Below are 22,662 nucleotides of genomic sequence, written 5' to 3'. Positions count from 1 at the left end.
CGCGCTCTGCTACGAGCAGATCTATCGAAAAAAAAAACTTCGGACAAATATCTTGACACTGAGCCTAGAAGATGAGACTGTGAAACTTACTCAGCCAGAGCTTGAAGCTACCGAGGACATCTGGAGGACACTGGATACGGGTAATGACATTGAAGAACCCCATCAATTGGAGACCTCATCGGGAGATTCATGAGCGGGATCACCCTGACCAGCAATGACCGAATCCTCCGGAAGAAAGCTCTTCCAAACACTGGACGGCCTATGCCGGCTCACCTGTCCATGAGCGCTTAGAAATACGGACTCTCCTAGTCAATTTTCTATCAACTCGGAAGTCTCCACACATGGACGGAATGGAAGGATCACTTAATGCACCGCAGAAATAATTCACTTGGGTCCACATGATGCCGTCCGCTCCAAGAAGAAAGGAAGTTACCTCCACTTGGCTGAGGCGGTCATGTCAGAAAACCCGAAGGATCCGAGAGGTGTTCTTGTCGTCAGAGGGCCGTGTGGTCCTTTTGTACACATTGCCGCCTCGGTTTTGCTCATCCATTAACCCGGTCATGGTTACCCAACCATCAAAAAATGCAATCCCCATCAAATTGCTCATTGCAAGACTCGTTACATCTTCCCTTCCAATAACCCAGACGCAAAGATTATGCACCAGAAGAAGCCAGGGTCGGAAATTGTCGTGGCCAAGGTTCACAATCTTGGGGACTCAGGTAGAGGTTGGCTGTGCGGTTGTTCATTGGTTGTCGTTTTCTAAAGTCGGGGCTTTGTGTCGGATGATTTGGGTCGTGGTGGTTTTTTTGGCGTGTTGAGAGATTAGGGGGTTGTTGAAACTCCTCCCTGGGTAAATGGACAAGGATATGCTTGTTGCTTTGGGCGCACTTGTTGATGTTTGGTGAAAAGAAGCCTTTTGTTCTTCTTTCTCTGTTTGGTCAGGCCTACCGGACTTCAATCAGTGCAGGAGTGATGTCGTTTTTTGTACTCCAAACTCAAGTCTCGGTCTTGATCTCCGTGCCACTCAGATGTCAATGTCATCGAATCAGTGCACCTATCTACTTCGGCCGAGTAAGTGTGAGTTACTCGGTACATTCTACTATATCATGATTCAGGCATCACTTGTTGAATTGGGTTGGACTTCTTCTTTGTCTGATTGAGTACTAGGACCGACCTGCTTTTGTGGGGCTGAGACGCCGACTTGGCGTCTCGAGTCAGCTTGACTCGATGAGATACAGTGTGTGAAGAATTGATGCTGGTCAATGTATGCTGAGTGGATATATATATGTACAACGAGAAGGTTGCGTATATCTTGCTTATGTCCTTCGCTATGGGTTTTGGGTGTTTCATGCATCTCGGCTTCCCCCAGCTGCAGGTGCCATGGCAGCACTACCTCTGCCTCTACCACGGCCTCCTCGACTCTTTGTTGATTGACCTTGAGCTCCGTGTCCATTGGCATTCGGTTCTGGCTTCTTCTTGTCCTGCTTTTCTGGTGCAGCCTGTCTGACCTGCTCCCTCTTCTTATCTTGACCGCCTTGCTTGCCGCCTCTCCCCTTCTTCTTTCGTCCAGCCTGCTCAGGTGTCTTGCCCTCGGCGATCAGCCTTGCCAACTCTTCGTCTTCCTTCATCCTGGCGGCTTCTGCATCCCACCATTGCTGAAACTCTTGTTCGGCTTGGATTTCTTGCAATGATCTAGCGGCAGCAGCTTCCTTGATAATATCCTTCTCGTACTGCTGCTGTTCAAGAATCTCTTGAAGAGAGAGCTGTAGTGCCGGTTCAGCAGACTTTGGATTATGTACGATGGATTGGATCGAGGGGAAGGACTGCGACGAGAGATCTGGAGGTGGCGGAGGTGCTAGCGCTGATGCTGCAGTCTGTTGAGATGGCTTGCGCTGGGGTTGAGGCTGAGATTGGCGAGGCGTTGGCGATGGTCTAGCTGGAGCGAATGAAGCTGCTTGAGCTTGAATTCTTGGTGACGCTGCCGCATGTGAACTGATATCGGCTTGATTTGACGGCATGCGCTGAGGACCAAGTCTCGGTGATGGTAGACCAGAGGCAAGCGGTGAGCCAGGCCCCAGGCTCTTCGGGGAAGCAGCAAATGATGAAGTCGGTTTAGGCGAGGGTCTTGGGTTGGCGATCGTCTGCCTCATTGTGAGATGTGGAGTATTGCTGGGACGCGTAGTCGGTTGCGGTCTGTTCGACGGGCCAGGCGATGGTGGCTTCTCGCCGATCACATCCTTGAGCGAAGGAATCTTCTGTCCGGAGACCACTTGCCACGGCGAGGCCACTTTTGCCGCAATCTTCTCCTCAATCTCCACAATCTCAGTTTGCTGAGCTTGCTGCATTCTCTTTCTCTCCTTCTGTGACAGCTTGGCAGCAGACCTTATTGCTGAAGCATCTTCACTTGCTTTCTCTCGGCTAGCCGCTATGCCCAAGGATAGGTTAGACACGCGACTTGTAGACGCTTGTGCCATGATATCCTTCATCTCCAACTTAGCACCAGGAGACGGTGTAGCTGCCCAAGGCACACTTGACGAGCTAGCAGGAGTTGCAGGCATCGTGCCTGGTGGGAATACTCCCTGCTTCGGGGTGCCGGCATGTGGTGTGAGAGGCTTTCCGCGCGGATCAAGCCAGGTGTCAGTGGGAGTGCCAATAGCAGTGTCCCTGCGAAGCGCCCTTTCGAACTCGGTATCGGTGTTCTTTGCCCGCATTCCATCGACGTCTAATACCGAACCCTCCTCCATACTTGTGGCCAGCGACGGCATGGGCGTCTTCACCCTGAGTGTGGTCTCGATCGTAGACGACTGTGCGTCCTTTGACTTCCTCCGTCCTTTCTGTCTAGCATGTGCGACATCGTCCAAACTGCCTCCTCTAAACGAATTGGGACCCCAGCCATCAAGATCTTGATGCTTGGTATGCAGCATGATAGAGTCAAGCTTGACTTGACGGTCGCGATCAATCAGAGCAGCGAGCTCAGGATGACGCTCGTGAAGTAAGGCTTCAGCACGGCCACTCTTAGCAAACGGCATCAGAGCAAGCTGATTGTCTCTGACAATGGCATCAAGCTCCAGGATCAAGTCTTCATCAAGCTCGTCCAAAAGCCCACCTTGTAGCATAGCTTCCAGACTGAGGCAGAGATACTCAAGACTTGCATCCTTGAATTCTGTGACAGAGCTAGGAGCGATGGCATTAAGGAGACCGCAAACGTTTCGAGTTGTGACGTACTGGCCGACTACTCTCTGGCAGACTTGAGACAGACGATCCAACATGAGCTCATTGGCGACACTCATGACTTCCATCACAAAGTCGAGGAATTCGTCCAAATCAGCGCTTACGATACTATCAAATAGTTCCTCGCCAGTGTCTGCGTAGAGGTGGCGAAGGACCATGCGGAAGATGTCGGGTTCGATGTGCTGCAGATCGACATCAACAGCATCAGAGGCATTTTGCAAAAGGCCGCGTCTCTCGTCAAGCCAACGGCCACCAGCACGACCCATGAACATGCCCTCAAAGAAGGGACAACGCTGACAGACCAACGAGCCATGTACCAAGACTTCATCATCAGCAAGCTGGACTCGGATGTCACCATTGGACAAGTAGCCTTGATCTCTGGTCGCAATCTCCAGATCCATGTGCAGGCAACGTTCTGGCTCAATCATCTGCCTGACTGCGGGCTCTAGTTTGAGAAGCTCGAGTTTTGCAGCAACTTTCATCAACTCAGTACGGACCTGACGATATCTGAAAGCCATCTTTGGTGAGCGTCTCGTATGATGCCAGAAGTCGACGATGGTGTCTGTGTAGCAGTAGAGAAGGTAGTCAACCAAGGTTAGGTCGTCCAATCCTTGGAAGATCAAGACAGGTCGATCGAGAGAGTCACGCTCGCAGATCAGTAGCTCGGGAACGTTGAACTCGCCCTCGTTCTTTAGAGTCTGGAAGCCAGCTCTCAACACTCTGCTTCGTCCTGCGAGAACGAACTGATGAGCTGGGAAGCGGAGATCAGAAGTGTTCGAAGTGATGATAGCGTCAAATTCAGCAAAGTCTTCATTCGACGCTTGTCGCAAATGTTCTTCCAGATCTTTTTCGATATCCTTGGACTCGAGTATCTGTTTACGAAGAAGTTGAACGTCATCTGGCTTCTTGCGACCCTGCCAGAATCGTGGCTGAGGCATCTCGCTTTCGCTGTCAGGCTCATCTGCGTGTACAGGAAGATCGTGGAAGCAGAGAAGAGGGAACAAATCTGCCCAGATGGTCTTGTCTTGGATCAGTGTCTGTGTCTTGGTGACGTCGCAATCTCTGCGAACAGCAGCATATGCACCGTATGCCGATGATCTGACAGCTGTGACGCGAGACAACCCTGAAATGCGAGAGAACTTGTAGTCTTTGGGCTTGTATTGCGCAGCCTCCATCGACTTTCCATCTTTGATCTTGGTGCGCCTTGATCTCTTCCAGACACTTCCTTCCTCGGTAGTCAGAATGATGGAACCGTCAGCATCAACGCCAACATCACGAGCAGCCATGTTGTTCTTCTTCAATGACCAAATCTCCTGAGGCGAAGAGAGTGCGCCCCTGATCTTGGTAGGATTGGTTGTTGATGCATTGCTCTGATCTTGGCGTTGACTGACTGATAGTGTATAGACTTCGCCGCTGCTTGACATCGCACAGATGGTGTCACCTCCTGCGGTGATCTTGCTGATGTGGTTGACAGTGTCGTCGTAGCGCGTGACGCGGAAGCTGTCCTTCAAGAAGCTATTTGAGCCATCGAGAGGGAACTGTATTTTAGCATAGCCATAGTTTGCGAACACCCAAACGTCGTGGTTCTCGAGCAGACAGATGGTCGCACGATCAATGGCAGCGACTGACACAATCGGAGCTGCGAATCGAGATGCTGCGACTTTTCGCGGTGTTACTTGGTATTCCAGCGAACGTGCATCTGAGTCGACGATGCCAAGCTGACCCTCATTCTTGCCAAAAGTGTACAAAGATGTCGAGGTATATGCAACTGAGTGGATTCGAGAAGCAGCGACACCGATGACAATCTCACGCTTGAGAGGTCCGAAGATTTGCGCAGGCACACAGCTTACAGGATCCTCGTCCTTGAATCCAGTCTTGGGCAGAGAATAGCCGAGTTGACCATAACCATTACTGCCCCAGGAGAAGACTTCACCACGATCATCAACGGCCAAGGTATGATTCTGACCAAGCGCAACAGTGGCGATCTTCTTTCGCGACAGAGCACCGTTCTCGATACAAACGAACCTGAAGCGAGATTGCTCATCTCCGGTACCCAGACGTCCTCCGGGCCCATGGCCGCACATGTAGAGGTTGGATTCAGGATCTGTGGTCAATACTGCTGTCGACAGCTTGGACATGAAGACGTCCTGAATGATCAGCGGACGATTCTTGATGACCCACGGCATCGACTCGACGGGTAATGAGCGTGCGAGCGCTGAGTGGCCAGTCTGAGCGATGACAGGATCGAATGTGGCCCATGTCTTCTCATACTCTCGGATGTACTCGCGGTAGAAACGTTGCAGCAAATGGTCAGGACGTCTCAGTGTGATACGCTCAGGATTCTGGCGGTCGTCTTCGTCTCCGAAGCCCAGGGTAATGTTCTTGTTGCTGCCAAAAGTGTAGACCTCGTCGCCTGAGATGTTTGTCGCGAACTCGATGACTCTCGGTCTGTATTCTTGCTCATCGTTTATGACGACCTCCTCTTCGCTAGCATCAGATGCAGCTCTAGCTCTTTTTTGACCTTCAGGTCGCAGCGTGCGATCCTTGATTGTCGCAGAATACAGATCCAGCGGACCGAGTCCCTCGCGATCCTTGATCTTCACCAAGCCTCCTCCTATTCCTCTGCCGAGGGCATCCGATGTGTCGCGCTCAATAATGGCACGAGCGATCGTGATGTTTCCGAAGTAGAAGGCGCGATGTAAGGCAGTCCACGAGTTCTCGGCGTCTTGTATGTACAGGTCAATCAAGGGGTGTTCAAGCAGAGCCTGGGCAAAGTCGAGGGCGTTCTCGGACGTCGAGGAAGCGGCGTGATGCAGCAATGTCATGCCGTTCGTGTCGCGCCAGTTGATATCGGCTTTTGTCAGTGGAGCCATGTTTCCGGGGACCGCGGAAGGCTTGCGCATCTTGGTGGTAAGAGTAGGTGATGTGCTCAATGTACTCGGACTCGAGCTCATGGCGGCGGCGGCTGTCTGCATCGAGTGAGGTCTGTTTTGCTGAGGACGGGCATTGTACGAGGCCGTCTCGAGCACATGTCGAAATCGGTCGACATCATCTTGAAGGTAAAACTTCCAAAGGTGGCTGCTCATGTGCTGGGACTGGATGGTCTGACTCTGCGACACCTCGCGATGACCACAACGGATCAAGGCGTGTTTAAAGGTGTATAGGCAGTGCCGACTGACGGAGGAAGGAGGGGAGAAGAACCGGTAGACAGTTCCTGTTGATCAGATGGGATATGACTTTCTTCTGGCAGTTGCGAAATTGCGACTTGTCTTGTGTGGAAACGGAGTTTAGGAGAGCTGTACGGGTGGCGACTGCTGTTTCCGGAGTCGCTTCTGTTGAATATGATAGTCACGATTGCTGTGCTTGCTGTTCCGGTAAGCTGTGTAGCTAGGATATGCGATGCTCGAAGCGATCAAGGTGAGAGATGCAGTGGTGGGCGATAAATACAATAGATCAACTCGGCATGGAGGGGTCAGCTGTGAACAATGACATGTGGGATGATCCTCGGACCAATCGCCAGTCGACCCGCCGCCATGCGGATCCATACTCCTCCCTCGACACTCCCGATATCCAACAACTCTACCACATGTCTGTCGCATAGCCTATGACTTCCTGGGAAGTCGAAAAAAGCTCGTGTCTGACCCCTCATACCCCTCTTGGTCTCGTCACAGGTTCGCGCATCATACAAAGGCCTTCTTGGCGACATATGATGCGGCGAAGCTTCAGCGGTTTCCCGTCGATGCCAGGGTGTTGGACGTGACGAAAGAATTTCCAAGAGCAACAAACATTACCCGGAACTAGAACATGTTAGCGGGTATCAAGTATACATGGAAGAATCAAGAGATCATGTTTGGATCGCCTCTCTCAATACTGAGCTAGGTGAGTGACTGGATCACTCTCGCAGAGATCCCTGACACGAACGAAGACGATTGTCACCCCAGTTTGATCCCAGTCATGCAAACCGTAACATATTTGTCTTGGCCAAGTCTTTCAAACACGTCTAACCCTTACGTTCCGTGTGATGCTGTACAAGTGGAGGATAACGACGTGTGCAGTAATCTAGGAAAGGAGGACCATACCGAACGATGCTTAGTCAGCCAAGCTTCTCCAGTAAGCGCCGCCATCATTCTAACGAAACCTCCAACATCGAGACATCCTCATGAAAGCACCACAATAACACCCAACCGGCCAACAAAGTCGCTGATGCAAAATAAGAATTTTTGACGAGGCTTTCTCACCAGAATCATAGTCATCGTGTCAGACTACCACCGCAGATCACAGCGTAATCGACCCCAGCGCTTCCACTATGTCTTTCATCGACTACTTCTCGCACCCCACCACAGCACTCATCACAAATATAGCATCTCTCCTCACACCCTCCTTTTTAGCCCTCATCTCCATTGTAACCATCCTCTACACCCTCACCCTATCCCCTCTTCCCTCCACTCCTGCGTTATCAATAGACTACCTCCTCCACCTCACATCCTTCCTCTTCCCTCCCATCCAATTCATCTGGTCCTGCGCCCTCGGCTCCCACCTCTCCTACCTCGCCATAGCAAAAACCCCCTCTTACCTCCCCTTCACCCTCGCAACCTGGTATACCCTCCTCTACTCCCTCTCTGCCATAAACACCCGTCTCGGCAATGGTAAAGCGAGAAAATTGGTGTGGAGTCAGCAAATTGCTGTCATCACGGGAGGAGCAGGAGGTTTAGGGTGGTTGATTGCAAAGATCCTCGAGCTTAAAGGTGCGAGTGTGGCGGTTTGGGATGTCAAGGCTTCTGAAGAGTTGGAGCGGGAAGAGGGAGGGGTCAAGTGGTATAGAGTTGATGTTACTGATGTGCAAGAGGTGGAGATGGCGTGGCAGAGGGTTAAAGATGATGTATGTAGGCTTTTTTTTCCTTTTCTTCTTCAATGCACAATTTCCTTCTTCCATCCTTTTTCAAAGTCAAGGCAGTCACGAAAGAGTCTCAGAACGTAGTAGAGATGAGTTGTTGACATACTAACTGTTATTTAGCTCGGCACTCCGACTATTCTCATCAACAATGCTGGTATTGTGAATGGTCTGCCCTTGCTCTCGTTGACAGCGACTCAATACACACGCTGCTTCGCCATAAACACCCTCTCCCACTTCCACACAACTCGCACTTTTCTGCCTTCGATGCTTTCGTCACCTCTGGGCGGCACAATCGTCACTGTGTCCTCCGTGCTCGGACATCTTGGAGCTTCCCATCTCACCGACTACACGGCTTCAAAGGCAGCGTTGCAAGCTTTCCACACTTCCCTCGGCGCCGAAATCTCCCAACTATCCTCTTCGCCCCAACATCCAGGTGCCAAGAACACGAGGATGCTGCTGGTAAAACCAGGACAACTAAGTACAGCCATGTTTTCAACCCTCAAGTCGCCATCAGACTTCTTTGGCCCTGTTGTACAGGCTAAAGATTTGGCGAAAGCGATTGTGGATGGCATTGAGGAGGGTCGAGACGGTGTTGTTGCTATGCCAGTTTATGCTCATTTGGTGGAGTGGTTGGGGGTTTTGCCGACGGGGTTGCAGAGGGCTGCTAGATGGATGAGTGGGGTTGATGGGGCTATGAAGACTTTTGGGTCCAAAAGAGAGTGAGCGAGTATCCTGTTCGCGGCTCATGTTTGGTGCGAGGCGGCTGTTCAATCGAGGACGGCGCTGAGTGTGTAGAGAGCACCGAGGGCGAGAAGAGCGACACCGCCGATGGCTTGTTTGCTCAGTGTAGATGGTTGATGCAGCAGTTTAGCAGTTCCAAAAGCGTGTTCTTCTGCCTGAGAGGGAGAGACGGTGGCTTCGGCATAATCGACGTCGGTAGTCACGTTATTCAGCTCTTTGATCAAGTGCCTCGACTTGTCCATCAAAGCCTTCAAAGCCTCAAGGTCGGCCTTCCACTCTGCAAGTGACTCCTCCCCACTCTTTGTATCATGCACCTCAACGCCTTGTACGTTGCCGAAGAAATCAACGACTTTTCTGTTTCTTGCTTCTTGCTCTCCTCCAGTAAAGAGATCATAGCGAATGCCAGCATCTGAGTGGACTTTGACGGGATCATAGGAGTCGAAGAGTTGTCCCAGAGTGACGTTGCTGCTTGTAGAGCTGATTTGCTCTTCCAAGAACTCGAGGTTGTAGTAGGTCCAGCGGTCGATGACTGCAACCCCGACATCTTGATCTGCGTGATGCGAATACGAAGATTGATGGAGCGCCGACGAGCCAGTCGCGATGATGTTTGGCGTGTAGAATTGTCCGTACATTGTGTTTGCCTGGCAAGTGTCGATCATGAAGAGCAGCTCGTTGTATCTGTTGCACTCTGATCAGCATGTATTTCCCCGTATAGCTTGTCAGCTAGTTCACCTCTTCTTCTCCCACATCTGCTCAAAGGCATCCGCCAAATCATGCGAAGAAATCTCCTCTGCATCCTGAAACTTCAAAAACTCATCTCCTCCGTGTCCAGTCATGTAGATCAAAATGTTACTCCTATCATCCGTCATCAACCTTTTACTCCTCGGCCAACTCTCCGGCCACCTGTCTGTGAGAAGCCTGATGAAGTTCTCCACCGTAACCTCATACCCCCTGTAATCCACCTCGATACCACTTCCCATGGCGTCGTAGAGATCCAAGTCGCGGGACTTGTCGTTGAAGACACTGCCAGGAAACGAGTTGCGAGGGTTGCACGCCATATCATCAGGCAGCATGAGGATAATCTGACTGTCGGGGATTCCGAGCCGTTTCACAGTGCGGTAAAGCGAGAGTGTATTTGCGAGATGGCGGTAGTTGAACCAGAAGCGGGAGGTTGAGACGAGGACGGCCCAGTTGGAGGTATGTGTTGCCGAGCATGCGCAAACACATAGTGTTCCTATTAACAAGGCGCATTGTATATAGCTCTTCATCTTGAGCTATGGAGACGCGATAAACGTCACTGGCATGGAAGGAAAGAGGTCAGGAGATGGTGTTGGTGATGATGCAGCCCCTCAAATGTTTGGCGCTCGGGCGTTTTGTCGGTGGAGAAATGCGCCGAGGGGGCTGATGCCGGGCGGTGAAGCCTTGACCGTTACCTTATGTCTTTCCTCGTTCCACTCATCGCGTCCCTTACTTCGGGTATCGGCCCTTGTAGCATTGCTGATATACCTGCAGCTGTGAAGATGCAGATGACTATAAGCTGTCCCAAGGCATAATTTGACGTCACTTCATGACGTTGCGTACGGAGATGAGTAGTACACTGCTGTCTCAGCAGGTTCGAGTATGGTCCAGAATATGACTGTGCCTTTTCACCACTACATATTTCACGGGACACTGTGCACGGAGATCGAGTCGACCCGAGTAGAGATCATGAGGGCTACAACGAACCGGGCTTTCAATGGCTTCGATCAACTTCTGTGCTTTGAATGGTACCGTCAGCGCTTCTCGTGACGTTATGCAGGAAAGTATATGGACTACCTGCTGTTCTTGGTGTGCTGATTTGAGTGACACCTGTGTCGGGAGTCGCGGTGCTTTCGAGGTCCTGTGTGCTTGAGCTGGGAATTGCTGGTTCTTCTGTGCTTGTATCGATGGGGTTTGTATCGTTTACATTCGCAATACTCGGGCTAGCATCTTCGGTGGTTGTAGCTTTCGGAGTCGTGACAGTATCGTCTGCAATGGGATCTTGTTTGTATATATCATCTGAAGAAGCGCGGCCTTTGCTGCTTGATCTGGGGACAGGTGCGACGTCTGTGGATGCCTCGTCTTTCTTGTCCAAGATCGAACTGGTATCGATATCTGCAGTGGGTATACGTTTATCACTCGCGCTCGTAGAAGAAGTGCTGCTGTTCCTCATTGATTTACGAACAGGCGCTCCGAGCTGCTTCGATGCAGGTCGCTTGATCATATTAGTGATGATGAAGACAGAATGACGTATACTGGTAGAAGAGGTATAATTGACGTTGCTATTGTAATTTATAAGAATTGGAAGTGGTCACGAAGCTTGGGATGGGTCAGCTGCGCAAATTCCTGGGAGTTGATATTTGGGAGGGAGCGACTACGTCTTTGCTAATTACATCGTGGCGAGCAAGCTGAAGCGACCTGCGCCTCCCTCGAAGCTGCGAACCAGACAGCGTGTACTTGGCAGCCTCTCTTTCCTTGGCCTCTTGCGCGACCAAAAGAGCGGCTTCGACTGATCTGGAATCCATCTTTACGCTCATCAAAGGGTAAAGTGGCTTTTTCACGAGGCTACCAATCTTGAAGACCGGCATTTTGATCTTTCGCGATAGCTTGACTGGCATCTTGGTCGCGGTAGGCGAAGAGGTGGCAGGAGGAATTTCATCGACATCATCGATACGACTTGACAGGACAGCGTAGGCAGTGTCGTCAAGAATCTCTGCAACCATACGCATCTCCTTCTTGCAGTGCTCCCTTGCCTCTTCCTGGCGCTATAGAGACTCGTCTTCCTCGAGCACGGCACGCTCAAATCTTCGAAGTTCGGCGTCGACGACCTGATTCAAAATGTGACAGAATCTGGTGCCTGAGAGCACATCATTGCCAGTTTGCACAGTGTAGGTGACGGTTCCGTCGGATGGATCCGTCTCGCTGAGAATGGCTCCCGGGCCAAAGGTATGCACGCCTCCGGCACTACCTATGTAGCGTCAGTATACTGTTTGGTATGACAACGATTCCCAAGTATCAATGCTGCGACGGGGTGGTGCTCGGGATAGAGCTTCGCAGGGTATCTATCCTACTTCTCGGGCGCAAAAAAGAATCCAAAGACTTGACGTGAGGTATCAGTAGTGTTTGAGATCAAGTAGACCCAGAGGCTGGCTGACAGTATGAAGTGGTCTATCGCGGTGAAAGGTCGGAAGAAGGCGATGTAAAGATGATGTCTCGACTAAAGAGTGCTGACCAATTTGGGCGCAACTCGCTTCGCATTTCTATTGAAACGAAGCAGATTTTGGAAAGCCGCAGCACTCGATTGAGGACTTTCGAATATATGCCAAGGCAAGCACCGCGAGCTTGCCTCGGACACAAGACGTCAGATGCAATGACTGATCAAATCAGTCCACTGAGGCTGACATAGTAGCAAGAGTGCTTCTAGCGTAACACCGAATCCTTCATGTCGAGGTTCGGGCTCATCATGGACGTGCACGGAAACTTCACTCTCTACTACAATGCCTGCTATATCCCGTCTGAATGGGGGCATTGAGCAAACGGAATCAGAGATTGCACTCTCAAGAACGCTATACACCTACACACGAAGATGTCTACCTGAATGCCGAGTACTGCGCTCAATCGTTGCAGTCACTCAGGACTTTGGGAATGCTCACACGGAGTAGCTAGCCTGGTTTCTTGAACGAAAGTTGATCTCGATCGCTTCTCGTCCCTCTCACATCTGCAGCGGTAACATCAACGTCGTATACTCGACGAGGATCGCGAAGACCTGATTCAGGATAATCAATTTCTGATCATGTCGCAGATAGCAACAAAAGAGGATTCAGATCATGGACAACGAGGATTGTGAGTTGAATATGCGTCCCGCCAGATGCAATTGATGTGGGGACGGAGGCCAGGAAGTTGAGAGGACAAGTGCGGCTCAGAGACGCAATTTCTCGATACATCCATGTAATAAACTATGAACTACCCAATCATATGAACGAATGGGTCTGAAGCTCGAAAGCACCATTTGGACATCACAAACAAATATCAGGAAAAAAGTGCAAAAAGAAGAAGAGCTGATCATGAAATCAAGCCAAGAACCTTGGATTCACAGCCTGCTTGATTGAGAGATTCGACTGAACTGCAGTCACTTGACTCTCACCAATTGGGCCAACTCCAGGAGAAAGTGGTCTGAGCTGGCAGTATACAATGGTTACTTGCGATGCTCGTCCGCCGGAATGATCAACTGTGCTCTCGACGCCCTGAGATTGAGATGCGATGGTATTGGTATCCTTGCTGCTGTCATGTCACGATGTCTTCTTCGGGAGTTCATGTTTTCGTTCAACAACTCTCTCTTGTCCCACGCCCTCTAATAACTCCTGCGTCTGTCTAGAACTCCACTGCGAGCAAAAAGCTGATACACGCCCTCCAGGAAAGCGTGCTGGTGCAATGCATAATCGGTTTCTACAGTACGAAAGCCTTCAAGCATAACAAGGTCCGTCGCTCAAAGATCCTCCACGTACCTACCTGCCTAAGATCCAACACTCGCATCACTCCGCAGTTTGGGCGAAGTTGTCTTTGCAAGAGTCATAATATCGCCGCCGACTAAGCGTCGCACGTCCATCAACCTCTGAGTGTCTCAGTACATCTCGTGTTGCGACTCCTAGCGTGAGATGATGCTGCTGTCACGCAAGATGGTCCGCCCCTTTACATTAAGAAGCGAGAGATCGGTGATGGTGTGGGGGCTACAGACACAGGAAGCTTGTTACTACGTACCGCAGCATATAGGAGTAGCAGAATACAAGCAAGCGCAATTTGTGGTTATAGCCAAGCATTCAAGCCCAGGACCTCTGCACGGGGCCTCGTATAAGTATCATGGTGAGAAATCTCACGCCGACTTGAGTACACAATACCGCCCAGCAGTCCTGATATCCAGTCCACGCGCTATCACTAGAGCAGTGCAGAGGAATAGCAGCGTATGGCTATTCGATAGGACTGTGTAAAGTATACTGATTGAACCAAAAGAAGTGCGCTAAGCGGCCTGTTCCGTGTACCATTTGAGTATCTCGATGACATACCTTCCGAAGAAGAGGGATGATCATGATAGAAAGCGAGAGAGGGAAGTACTGCCTCGAAACCTTGCTTATCCGCCGTAATGAAACGCCGACTCCATGCTCAACCGCAGAGACCTATCATCGAAAAGTGTCCAAAGAAGAAAACAGCCAGAGAAAAACAACAGCGAAAGGAAAACAACAGCCAAAAGGAGGGAACGCTTGCTGTCGTGAATCTGCGCAAGAAACAAGCTCTCGACAGGGGTGGTGAGAAGATTGGAGGCAAGGTCAAGGGGTCGAGACAGGCCACTGACTATGACATGTCAACAAAACGTCATGTAAACAATGGAGAAAACAGAGATCACGGCAAGATATCATGCAAGAATTCATCTGGCGGGGCTGGTGGTAGAAGTTGAGAGATCAAAGGATGTCTTCGTTTACCTGAGCTACTATCCTGCTCATCATTGGAACGAGGGGCAGCGACAGCATTCTTCTGCCTTGGTGCCATATTAAATTGCTGAGAAGGTAAGATTTTGACCACTCGAGTAGAGATCACGGTAAGGAACATACGTGCTGAACGTTACGATGCGTGAGAGGTTGTTGTGGAGGTAAGGCGCTGCGAATTTATCTTTCTCGTGTTCTTGAGGCGTAATACTGCCTATACAAATTAGAACGCAAGCTCAAAGGTGCGTTTTATGTGCGCGAACACAGGAAAACTTACAGCAAAAGCTGGTGATACGATCAGGTGTTGACGAAGTCTCAGAGTGCTTTTGATGGTAGTTAATGGAAGACTGTAATTGATTAATGTTGCGAGAGGGCAAAGTTTTGATGGAGGAGGTGGTGGTGATGGAAGCGCAGTGGGAAACGGATCCATTCACAAATTAAGCACGAGCACCACGGACTATCCTAATCTGGAACACTCCTCTCAATTTAGAGCCACAACTTTTTGACAGCACAGCGATGATACTGTAGATCCTTCAGACCTCTCTTCTTCTACCACTTCCACCACATCAGTTTGTTCAGATCGAGACAGATGAGTTGTGACTTGTCATGCCGTCGCTGCTCGACCTAAAGTCATGCATGCCGCATGGGAACTTTAACGAACGACAGACTCTGGAGGTACTACTTTCCAGCGATAGTCTCAGTCTAGGTACTCTGGGCTATAGGTCCATTGCGTTCCGTGAACCAGCCCTGGTATATCGATATTCGTGCTCGATATGCTTAAGACTTTCGGTAGCCGCTCTTCGAAGGATCAGTAAACAGAAGCCGTGACATAAGTCTACTGTAGCATAAATGTAGAGATATTGAACCGTAGCCTTTGTATCTGGCAAACATATCACTGCTCGTGGATGCGGACAAAGTCCGAGTCGTAGGAAAGAGACCACTATTTTGCGCCCTGTATTCTCCTGTTGCATCCATATGACCAAGCTTCCATAACAATCAATTGGCTCATAATCTGTCAGCAGACTGCATCGTTCTTAGCAAATGCTACTGTTCTAGTTCCCTATTGGGTGGGTGTATGTGGAGCTCCAGGGCTTCGCTCGCTCGAGTCGGGCGCACCGATAGGTCCTGATGGAATGACAATGCATCTTTTAAGCTCCTCTAGGCACCGTTACAGTACTTCTTTACCCGAGATTGCTTCATAAAGTACGCCTCTCAAGTCGTCTGTTCATCACCTGATACCGAGCTTTCGCAAATCTTGTGGCCGGCCGTGACAACTTTCGTCCATCATCACAACGTCAAGAAGGCATCCAATGCATTTATGAAACATAGCCTATAACCAGAGACACTAGAGGAGTGGAATGGTACATAAGCGCAAGGTACGGTCAAGCTTTTTGTTTGGTGATGGACGATCTGGCGTGCAGCCGAAAGCAGCTGAAGTTGATCCCGGGCCGAGGCGGCTGAAATTATCGACAACACTCCACCGCCAGACAAGAAAGGTGAGCTGACATTATCATCGAACATTGCCACATAAACAAGACGATTGGAGAACAAGATTAGAGGTAGTGACAACTTCTTGCCGAGATTGCTGCGCTGTGACATGCCACTGCATACTTCTCGACTCGCCGCTAGCACCCAGCAATAGCTACTCCAGATGACGGCATGGTCACAAGACTTAGACTCAAGACACTCAAGCGGCAGTATGACTTGTTCCAAAGTGATTAATCAGTGTAAAAAAGAAATCCCAGGCTGGTGAAATGCCATCGACCCAAAAACCACCTTCTCCAAATCCTCCCTCCCTTTCCTGCTATCGTACATGATGTGTGACGCTTCTGGTCATCCCAATAAAAGCATCCTGCTTTGATGCAAATGAAGCATGTCCCGAACTCCATAACGCCGCAATTCCCCGACAAAGAAAACAAGAAAACCCCAAGGAAGAAAACCAAAGGACAAAGAAAAGTGGTGACGAAAGCGGTCGTGAACAGAAGCCCAGAGGTATAGTCGTCGGATTGCGCGACTCAAAGAAGTAAGACAAAGAGCAAGTTGGAGAGTACAATTAACCGCTCTTGCTGATGGAATCCTCTGTCGAGGCTGAGACTCATTCCTCGCGGTTGGTGCGGCCATCGTGCTTGAAACCTTGGGTTCCGAGTCGGCGGCGGATGTGCTGCTGTCTCCACTTGTTGGCAGCATGTCTGTGTCCATCGTTTGCCCAGTCGAAATTGTTCACGTCCAACTTCCTCGGGGCATATGCCAGGTATTCCCAGCGGGTGCTATCAGCATCGACAGGGAGTTGTACGCCCAAGGGGACCGGAGTGTTTTTCTTGAAATGCTGGTTCAGGCTGAGCGCTCCGGCAGGAATGTGAGTGTCGGTTGCGGGTGCGCTATTGGGGAGATCGGCATGGCGGTCTACGAGGTCCTTCTTCGACTTGCCGCCCTTGGAAGGGGTAGAGTTGTCTTCCTCATCCTCCTCCTCTTCTGCTCCATGTTCTTCAGCAATGGATGTGAGCTTACTGGCCTGCTTTGCAGTGGTACTCCTGGGTTTCTGACTGCGGATAGCACGCTTGACAGGTGAGGAGGTGACATCAAGTTCATCTTCAGTCTCTTCGACGATTATGGTCTTTCTGGCTCTCAGACGACGCTTCGGCTGTGATCTCTGTTGAGAACGCTCATCGGTGGATTGAGCGACTGACGGCCTCTTGGTTCTCTTGACCAGGGGAATTTTATCAGAAGAGATATCATCACCTTCGTCGACCGTGACTGGCTTCCGCTTTCTGAGAACCCTTTGACTGGTGGGGCTGTTCAAGGCAGAATCGATCTGCTGGCGGCGTGAAGAGGCGAAGGCTCTTGTGAGGCGCTTTGGAACAACTGTTTCCGCGGGAATAGGGGTGTCTTCATTTGTCTGAGCAACAGGCGACTCCTTCTGTCTCTTGACAAGCGGAATGTCGTCTGAGGATACTTCCTCGGGCTCCTCTTCGATCGAAGCCAGCTTGTTGCTTCTTGTCGCTCTCTTGTTGGTGAAGGGTGCCTTTGTCTCAAGTGACTTCTTTCTGGTGATAGGGGTGATTACCTCATCTTCAGAGCTGAGAACGACAAGCTTTCGCTTGGTGGCAGCTCTACGAGGAATACGAGGAATTGGAGTCTCGGGAGAGGTGTGGTCAACAGAAACTGTCTCCTGAGAGACGACAGCCTTGCTTTCTCGAGGGGTTGATGAGAGAAGGTTCTTAGCAATCTGTCGAGGTCTCCTGGGGTTCGAGATGACCTGCTTGGGAGTAGTTGCTTTTCCGGCCTGAGCGTCGTCGAGATCCTGGAGTTCGGCGTCACTGCGACGAGGTCTCGTAATTCCAAGAGGTCTACGCATCGGCTGGATGGGCGACATGGACCCATGAATAGAGGTAGGGGCAATTCCGGCTTGCTCGACAGCAGGGACTTTACCAGCAGCACGCTTCGTGATGAAGATTGTCAACTGGCGGGGTGCAGCAGTGGTTTCGGGTCGGGATTCTGAGGCAGGAGGGCCCACTCCAGGAGGGGCTCGCCCGGTGTAGGTCGCGGGGGAACCGGATGCTCCAAGACCCATCAACGCGACAGCAGCATTAGCGTCGACGGATATGGTATGATCCAGGAACCAGAAACCGTGCTTTAACTGCATCAAGACAGTTGCAGCCTCAATAACCTCCTCGCGCTCACGCTCCCTATCGACAACGACCTCAAGTGCTTGCTCATTGATGGACGCAATCTGGGGGTTACTGATCCATTGTTCCGCGAGTCCTCCGGATCTGAGCCATGCCAGCTCCTCTGCGCCCGTGTCCATCATCAACAGGGTAGCAAACGAGTTGACCCGGTCGGTTTCCCATCGGTAACCCTTCCATTTCTTGGTCTCTGTGACGCATTAGCAAATGACCATGCTGGGCATCAAGCGATGCTATAAGTCGAGAGCTGTGCACGGGAACGTGCTGTAGAATTTGTGCGCAACTTACCTGCCGACACTCTTGGCTTGGGCGCCTCTCTGGTGACGACTCCTGTGGTGGGTGGAGGTACAGCTCCGCCGATCCGTGAGGAATGACGGAGCTGGTCGACACCGGTAATGGATGCGGTTTCATCCATGAGTGGAGGGTGTGTGGGTGGTCTATCTGAAATACAAAGGTCAACACTCGACTACTACGAAAATGGGAAACGAAAAGCCAAGACTTACTTTTGATGGAACAGAGTATGAGGATGTTTACTGTAAGCAGTAACAGTGGTTTGATGAGCCAGGTAGGCTTGAGGATCGTAATGAGATGGTTGTCGAAAAGGATAGGTGCGTCAGGCGCAGGCTGGAAGAACGTGGAGTGTATACAAAGCAGCTTGCGAAACGCAATTGGATCGAATGACCAGGGAGAAGAAAGATAATCGACACTTGAAGGTAAGGTTGACGGTGATAGTCGTCTGTTGTGCAGGTGCGAGAGAACTGCACGGTGGTGGAAGAGGATGGCTCGAACTGCGCAGCGATATCATAACATTCGACCGCGCCGAAATCACCACCACGCCAAGACTTTCGGATCCTGAGCCCTAACAAACCACAGACAAGGCTAGCTCTCGAACAAGATGGCATTGACTTGGTACTGTCAGACTGTTATGTACCCGAGCCCCCGGAATGACCTCTGATCCTTGCTATATCTACTCGATCTCCTCGTCCACCAGAGTTGCTACACCTTGATCGAACGAGTTATTCTCCCCAGACTTCTTCTTGAGATCGCCAGGAGCTTAGCTCGACTTCACTATCTCAGTCTCCGGTACCCATGGCTTACCTTGATCTCGACGGCCACCGGCGTTTCTGCTGCCAATTGCTAAACCGTTGGACGTAGATCGATCTTCAATTGAGCAGAAAGGGTTTGATGCATTTCACGGACGGCCGGAGGGGCACTCAGAGTAGACACGGACGGCCGGAGGGGCACTCAGAGTAGACACGGCCCGGATGGTGACATTGTAGCCACATCTCACTGCCGCCGTAGTCAAATTCTATCTTGCTCCACCAGCAGGGATGATTGATTAGATAAGGTTGTTCTTCAAGCCCTCTTTCTACGGTCAGTGTAGCCGCCGAAGGCCTTGACTTTGGCACGGTAGGTTCTGTTTCTCCAGTGGTTCAGCTTAACTAGCTCCGGAATTGATGCCCAGTCAATGGTGCCTTTGTGATAAAACTTCCAGGGGAAGCGTGTACCGGCAGCATTAACAGGCATCTTCAGACCGAGGGGACGTGGGTCATTGATGTGGAATGGCTCGTCCGGCTCGAGGGCTCCGGCAGGGATACCGTCATCATCACTCTCCTCCTCTTCCTCAGCAACAACCTCAGGGGCGATATCAGCAGCTTCGTCAACCTCATCATTGACTTCGCTGGCGGCCTCGTAGACGGCCTCACCATCAGCATCGTCGACATACTCGTCATCAACCTCCTCGGTGGTCTCATCCTTCTCGTCATCTAAAGCACGGAAAGAACCTTGGTCGTCGGTATCACTCTCCTCATCCGAACTGTCGACCATCTCGTGGTCTTTGGGGCTAGCACTGACCTCGCTGACCAGAGGGGTAAGAGTTGAGTCGGTGCTGTTAGAGGCGGTTGAGGTAGGACGAGCGTTGGGTACCCGGTCGACGTCACCCTCCTCGGCAAGACGTTGGGTCTTCTCACGGACGTTACCTGCGAGGGCGCGGAAGTAGATTCCCTCCTCGCGGTATTCCTGGGCAAGGTCGTCACGAACGTTCGACTCAACCCACTGCTTTGAGCTGCCGGCCAGGACGTGCACTGTGTCAAGGTCAGTCATGTATAATAACACTACAGCGGGAAATGGAAGATGGAAGGAGCGGGGACACGTACCTGCTTGACGACGGGGAACGTCGGCAGCGAGTGTTTCACGCTCCGATGACTCTGGTGCTTGGGTGGCTTTCGTAAAGACCTTTGCAGCATTCAAATACATTTCAAGCTGCTCGGGCGAGAAGCCGTGAACGTGGGTGGAAGAAAGGGTAGGGGGGCCGTTGTTGGTGATGGTGTCGGCAGCGAGGGTCTCGACAGGCAGACCCATAATGGCAAAGTCTTGATTAATTTCGGCATCGGTGAGGAGGAGCTTCGGTATCTTTGAGGGACCGATGGGGGCCTTGAGGATCTCGGCCAACCAGGTCTCCTTGTCGACTTCGCCCAAAGGGATGGCTCTGGTGTTGCGGGTGCCTTCGGCGAGAGTGGTACTCTTGGGGGCCATTTTGACTTTCCAGCCTGTCATGTCAGATCTGATAGACGTACAAGATAGCGGGGGGTCTTGTGCTTACAGGTTTGTTGGCTTATTGTGTTGTTGATAAATTGGGCGCGCGTCGAATCTTGTTTGGATGTGTGTGCGGCTGTGCCCTGTCGATCGAGAGTGCGAAGAAAGCTCAGAAAACTGTGCAGTCTCGTTGATCAGAGTCTAGTGAGACACAAGTTGAGATTTACGTGAGTAGAGATGAGAAGAACTAGAATTGATGTTCTCGCGCGTTCGCAGAAGAGATAGCGTCAAGCCTGAGACTGAGGAAGATTCAATCACCTCCCGCCAGCGCGCACTCTGTTGCTTGGCATTACACTCGCGATTAACACCCAGAAGCTTCCGAATATCTGCAAACACTGTCATTGTAACGTCCATCTCGATTCTGGACTCAGCTGTTGTCAATGGGTCGTGGAACAAAAGTCGAACCACTTTATTTGTCCGTCCCTGGAGGGTAACCAATCAGATGGGTGTGTTCTTAGGGGTACTCCATCCTTCGAGACCCACCTCTGGACAAAATGTCCACATTCTGAGAGGCACGCAAGGGTCTCTTGTACCACTTACCATGCTAGCGGTATAGTAGTAGTTTGTCACCGATGCTCACGATGGAAAGATACTGGTACAGACCTTACCACGTTTAGTCCCACCATCTTTCTCCTCAGTCGTCCTTGGCGCTCTGAGTACCAGATCGAAAGATGGCACATAGACCTAAACCACAACTCTTTGACGTAATGTTTACGAGACGCAAGCTATCAGAGATGGGATGAACACCTTCGTTGTCCCTGCATCTGCTTGTCTCACGAAACCTAGCTTGACGGGACTTCTTGGTCCTTCGGTATCTGTCACATGCACCCTCTTCCTCACGATTGAACACTCCGCGCACCCGAGATCTTTAAGAACTTGTGTTCAGCTAGGTCTGTATGGTCATCTAAAAAGCACGCAGTCGACTGATCCACAAATGAGATGACCCGCCTTGTATGCATATACTCGCGATCACGGCTGCTACCCTATGGTTCCGCGAATTCATATCGTATGTGGGCCGCTGTCGAAAATGGCAGTAAAAAGCAAGAAGATAAATTGTATCAAGGTACAGTTCGGTTTGCGGAGGGACGTCGAGGATGACCTTCTTGGCTGAGGCTCTGCGTCTCGTGCAACTCGCATGGCCTGAAACTTACACAAGAATATCGCTCAATCTACATAGCCTTGTCCCGACACCTGGAAAGTAAGATGATGGGCAGAAAGTGCAGAACGCGGAATACCTAACGACTTGTATCTATCCATCTACTTCGCGTTCTGCACTCAATAGTCTATACATTTGCAATATCTCTCGTGCTGGATTGGCTGTTCATCATTCTAGACCTCAAGGTCAGGTATGGAGCGGTCGAAGAAGATTTCAAGATGACTCTTCCTCGGCGACTGGCTGCCTATCGCTGCATGAGATCAAGGATTACTGCAAGCGCTTCGACTCGTGCTAAGACAACTACCCAAATCTCTCTGAAACTCAAGCTATTCTTGAAGACTTCTAACTCGAAAGCTCTCACGACAATATTTAGCAGCCGTATACTCTTACCTACGAAGGACAGTACATTGTCTTGCACGACCGTTTACATGCTCGAGGGAGAAAGCTGTTCGAGACTCTCCTCAACGACTTTGCACACTCTGACATTTCGGTACATGTGACTGCCTGCTCTAACCATCCCTGGCTTCCAAACAGAGTTGACGGTATGGGTATACACTTGCTTAAACTTATAACAGAGCGATTGTTGGGCATCTTGATGTATTGCCCCAATTCCCAGGTGGCGTATACATGTCCGAGCTTCATGTCATCTGTAACCTGATCGTGATGACCTCTCTATACGCCCATGCTGGAGGCTTATCACTGTATCGATGCCTTAAAGCCAGCTCTCATGGCGTCAGGTTAGTGTCTGGCGACGTGGTGAGCTGCTATCCGCTAAGATGTTCGTGAAACCTTGTAGATGAGACTCTACCAGAATAAAAAAGTGATGAGAAGGTTACCAGATAGACATATCATGAACAAAATGGAGAT

The 22,662-nt window shown here is 50.8% G+C and overlaps 5 protein-coding genes across 5 annotated transcripts; 1 reads left to right on the top strand and 4 right to left on the bottom strand.

Moving 5' to 3' along the window:
* Positions 1-1,346: 1,346 nt before the first annotated feature.
* AUEXF2481DRAFT_66837 (uncharacterized protein) lies at positions 1,347-6,317 on the bottom strand (the record flags this gene model as incomplete). The annotated part of the gene is made up of 2 exons (XM_013487180.1): positions 1,347-1,867; positions 2,051-6,317. 2 exons carry the CDS (start codon positions 6,315-6,317, stop codon positions 1,347-1,349), a joined length of 4,788 nt encoding a protein of 1,595 aa, XP_013342634.1.
* Positions 6,318-7,537: 1,220 nt separating this feature from the next.
* AUEXF2481DRAFT_66673 (uncharacterized protein) lies at positions 7,538-8,848 on the top strand (the record flags this gene model as incomplete). Its single annotated transcript, XM_013487161.1, has 2 exons — positions 7,538-8,110; positions 8,246-8,848. 2 exons carry the CDS (start codon positions 7,538-7,540, stop codon positions 8,846-8,848), a joined length of 1,176 nt encoding a protein of 391 aa, XP_013342615.1.
* A 44-nt stretch (positions 8,849-8,892) lies between these two features.
* AUEXF2481DRAFT_66828 (uncharacterized protein) lies at positions 8,893-10,134 on the bottom strand (the record flags this gene model as incomplete). Its single annotated transcript, XM_013487178.1, has 2 exons — positions 8,893-9,544; positions 9,599-10,134. The coding sequence occupies 2 exons, from the start codon at positions 10,132-10,134 to the stop codon at positions 8,893-8,895; spliced, it is 1,188 nt and encodes a 395-aa protein (XP_013342632.1).
* A 228-nt stretch (positions 10,135-10,362) lies between these two features.
* AUEXF2481DRAFT_80922 (uncharacterized protein) lies at positions 10,363-11,613 on the bottom strand (the record flags this gene model as incomplete). The annotated part of the gene is made up of 2 exons (XM_013487203.1): positions 10,363-11,166; positions 11,342-11,613. The coding sequence occupies 2 exons, from the start codon at positions 11,611-11,613 to the stop codon at positions 10,599-10,601; spliced, it is 840 nt and encodes a 279-aa protein (XP_013342657.1). The 3' UTR covers positions 10,363-10,598.
* A 4,843-nt stretch (positions 11,614-16,456) lies between these two features.
* On the bottom strand, positions 16,457-21,265 carry AUEXF2481DRAFT_698223 (uncharacterized protein; the record flags this gene model as incomplete). Its single annotated transcript, XM_013487253.1, has 11 exons — positions 16,457-18,234; positions 18,333-18,485; positions 18,548-18,832; positions 19,143-19,205; positions 19,245-19,334; positions 19,418-20,128; positions 20,201-20,607; positions 20,647-20,722; positions 20,807-21,062; positions 21,180-21,183; positions 21,243-21,265. 11 exons carry the CDS (start codon positions 21,263-21,265, stop codon positions 16,457-16,459), a joined length of 3,846 nt encoding a protein of 1,281 aa, XP_013342707.1.
* Positions 21,266-22,662: the final 1,397 nt, after the last annotated feature.

This window comes from Aureobasidium subglaciale (genome assembly GCF_000721755.1).
Source record: "Aureobasidium subglaciale EXF-2481 unplaced genomic scaffold scaffold_14, whole genome shotgun sequence".
NCBI lineage: Eukaryota > Fungi > Ascomycota > Dothideomycetes > Dothideales > Saccotheciaceae > Aureobasidium > Aureobasidium subglaciale.
Note: the sequence above shows the minus strand (reverse complement) of the source record. Positions and strands in the feature narration are given on the sequence as shown.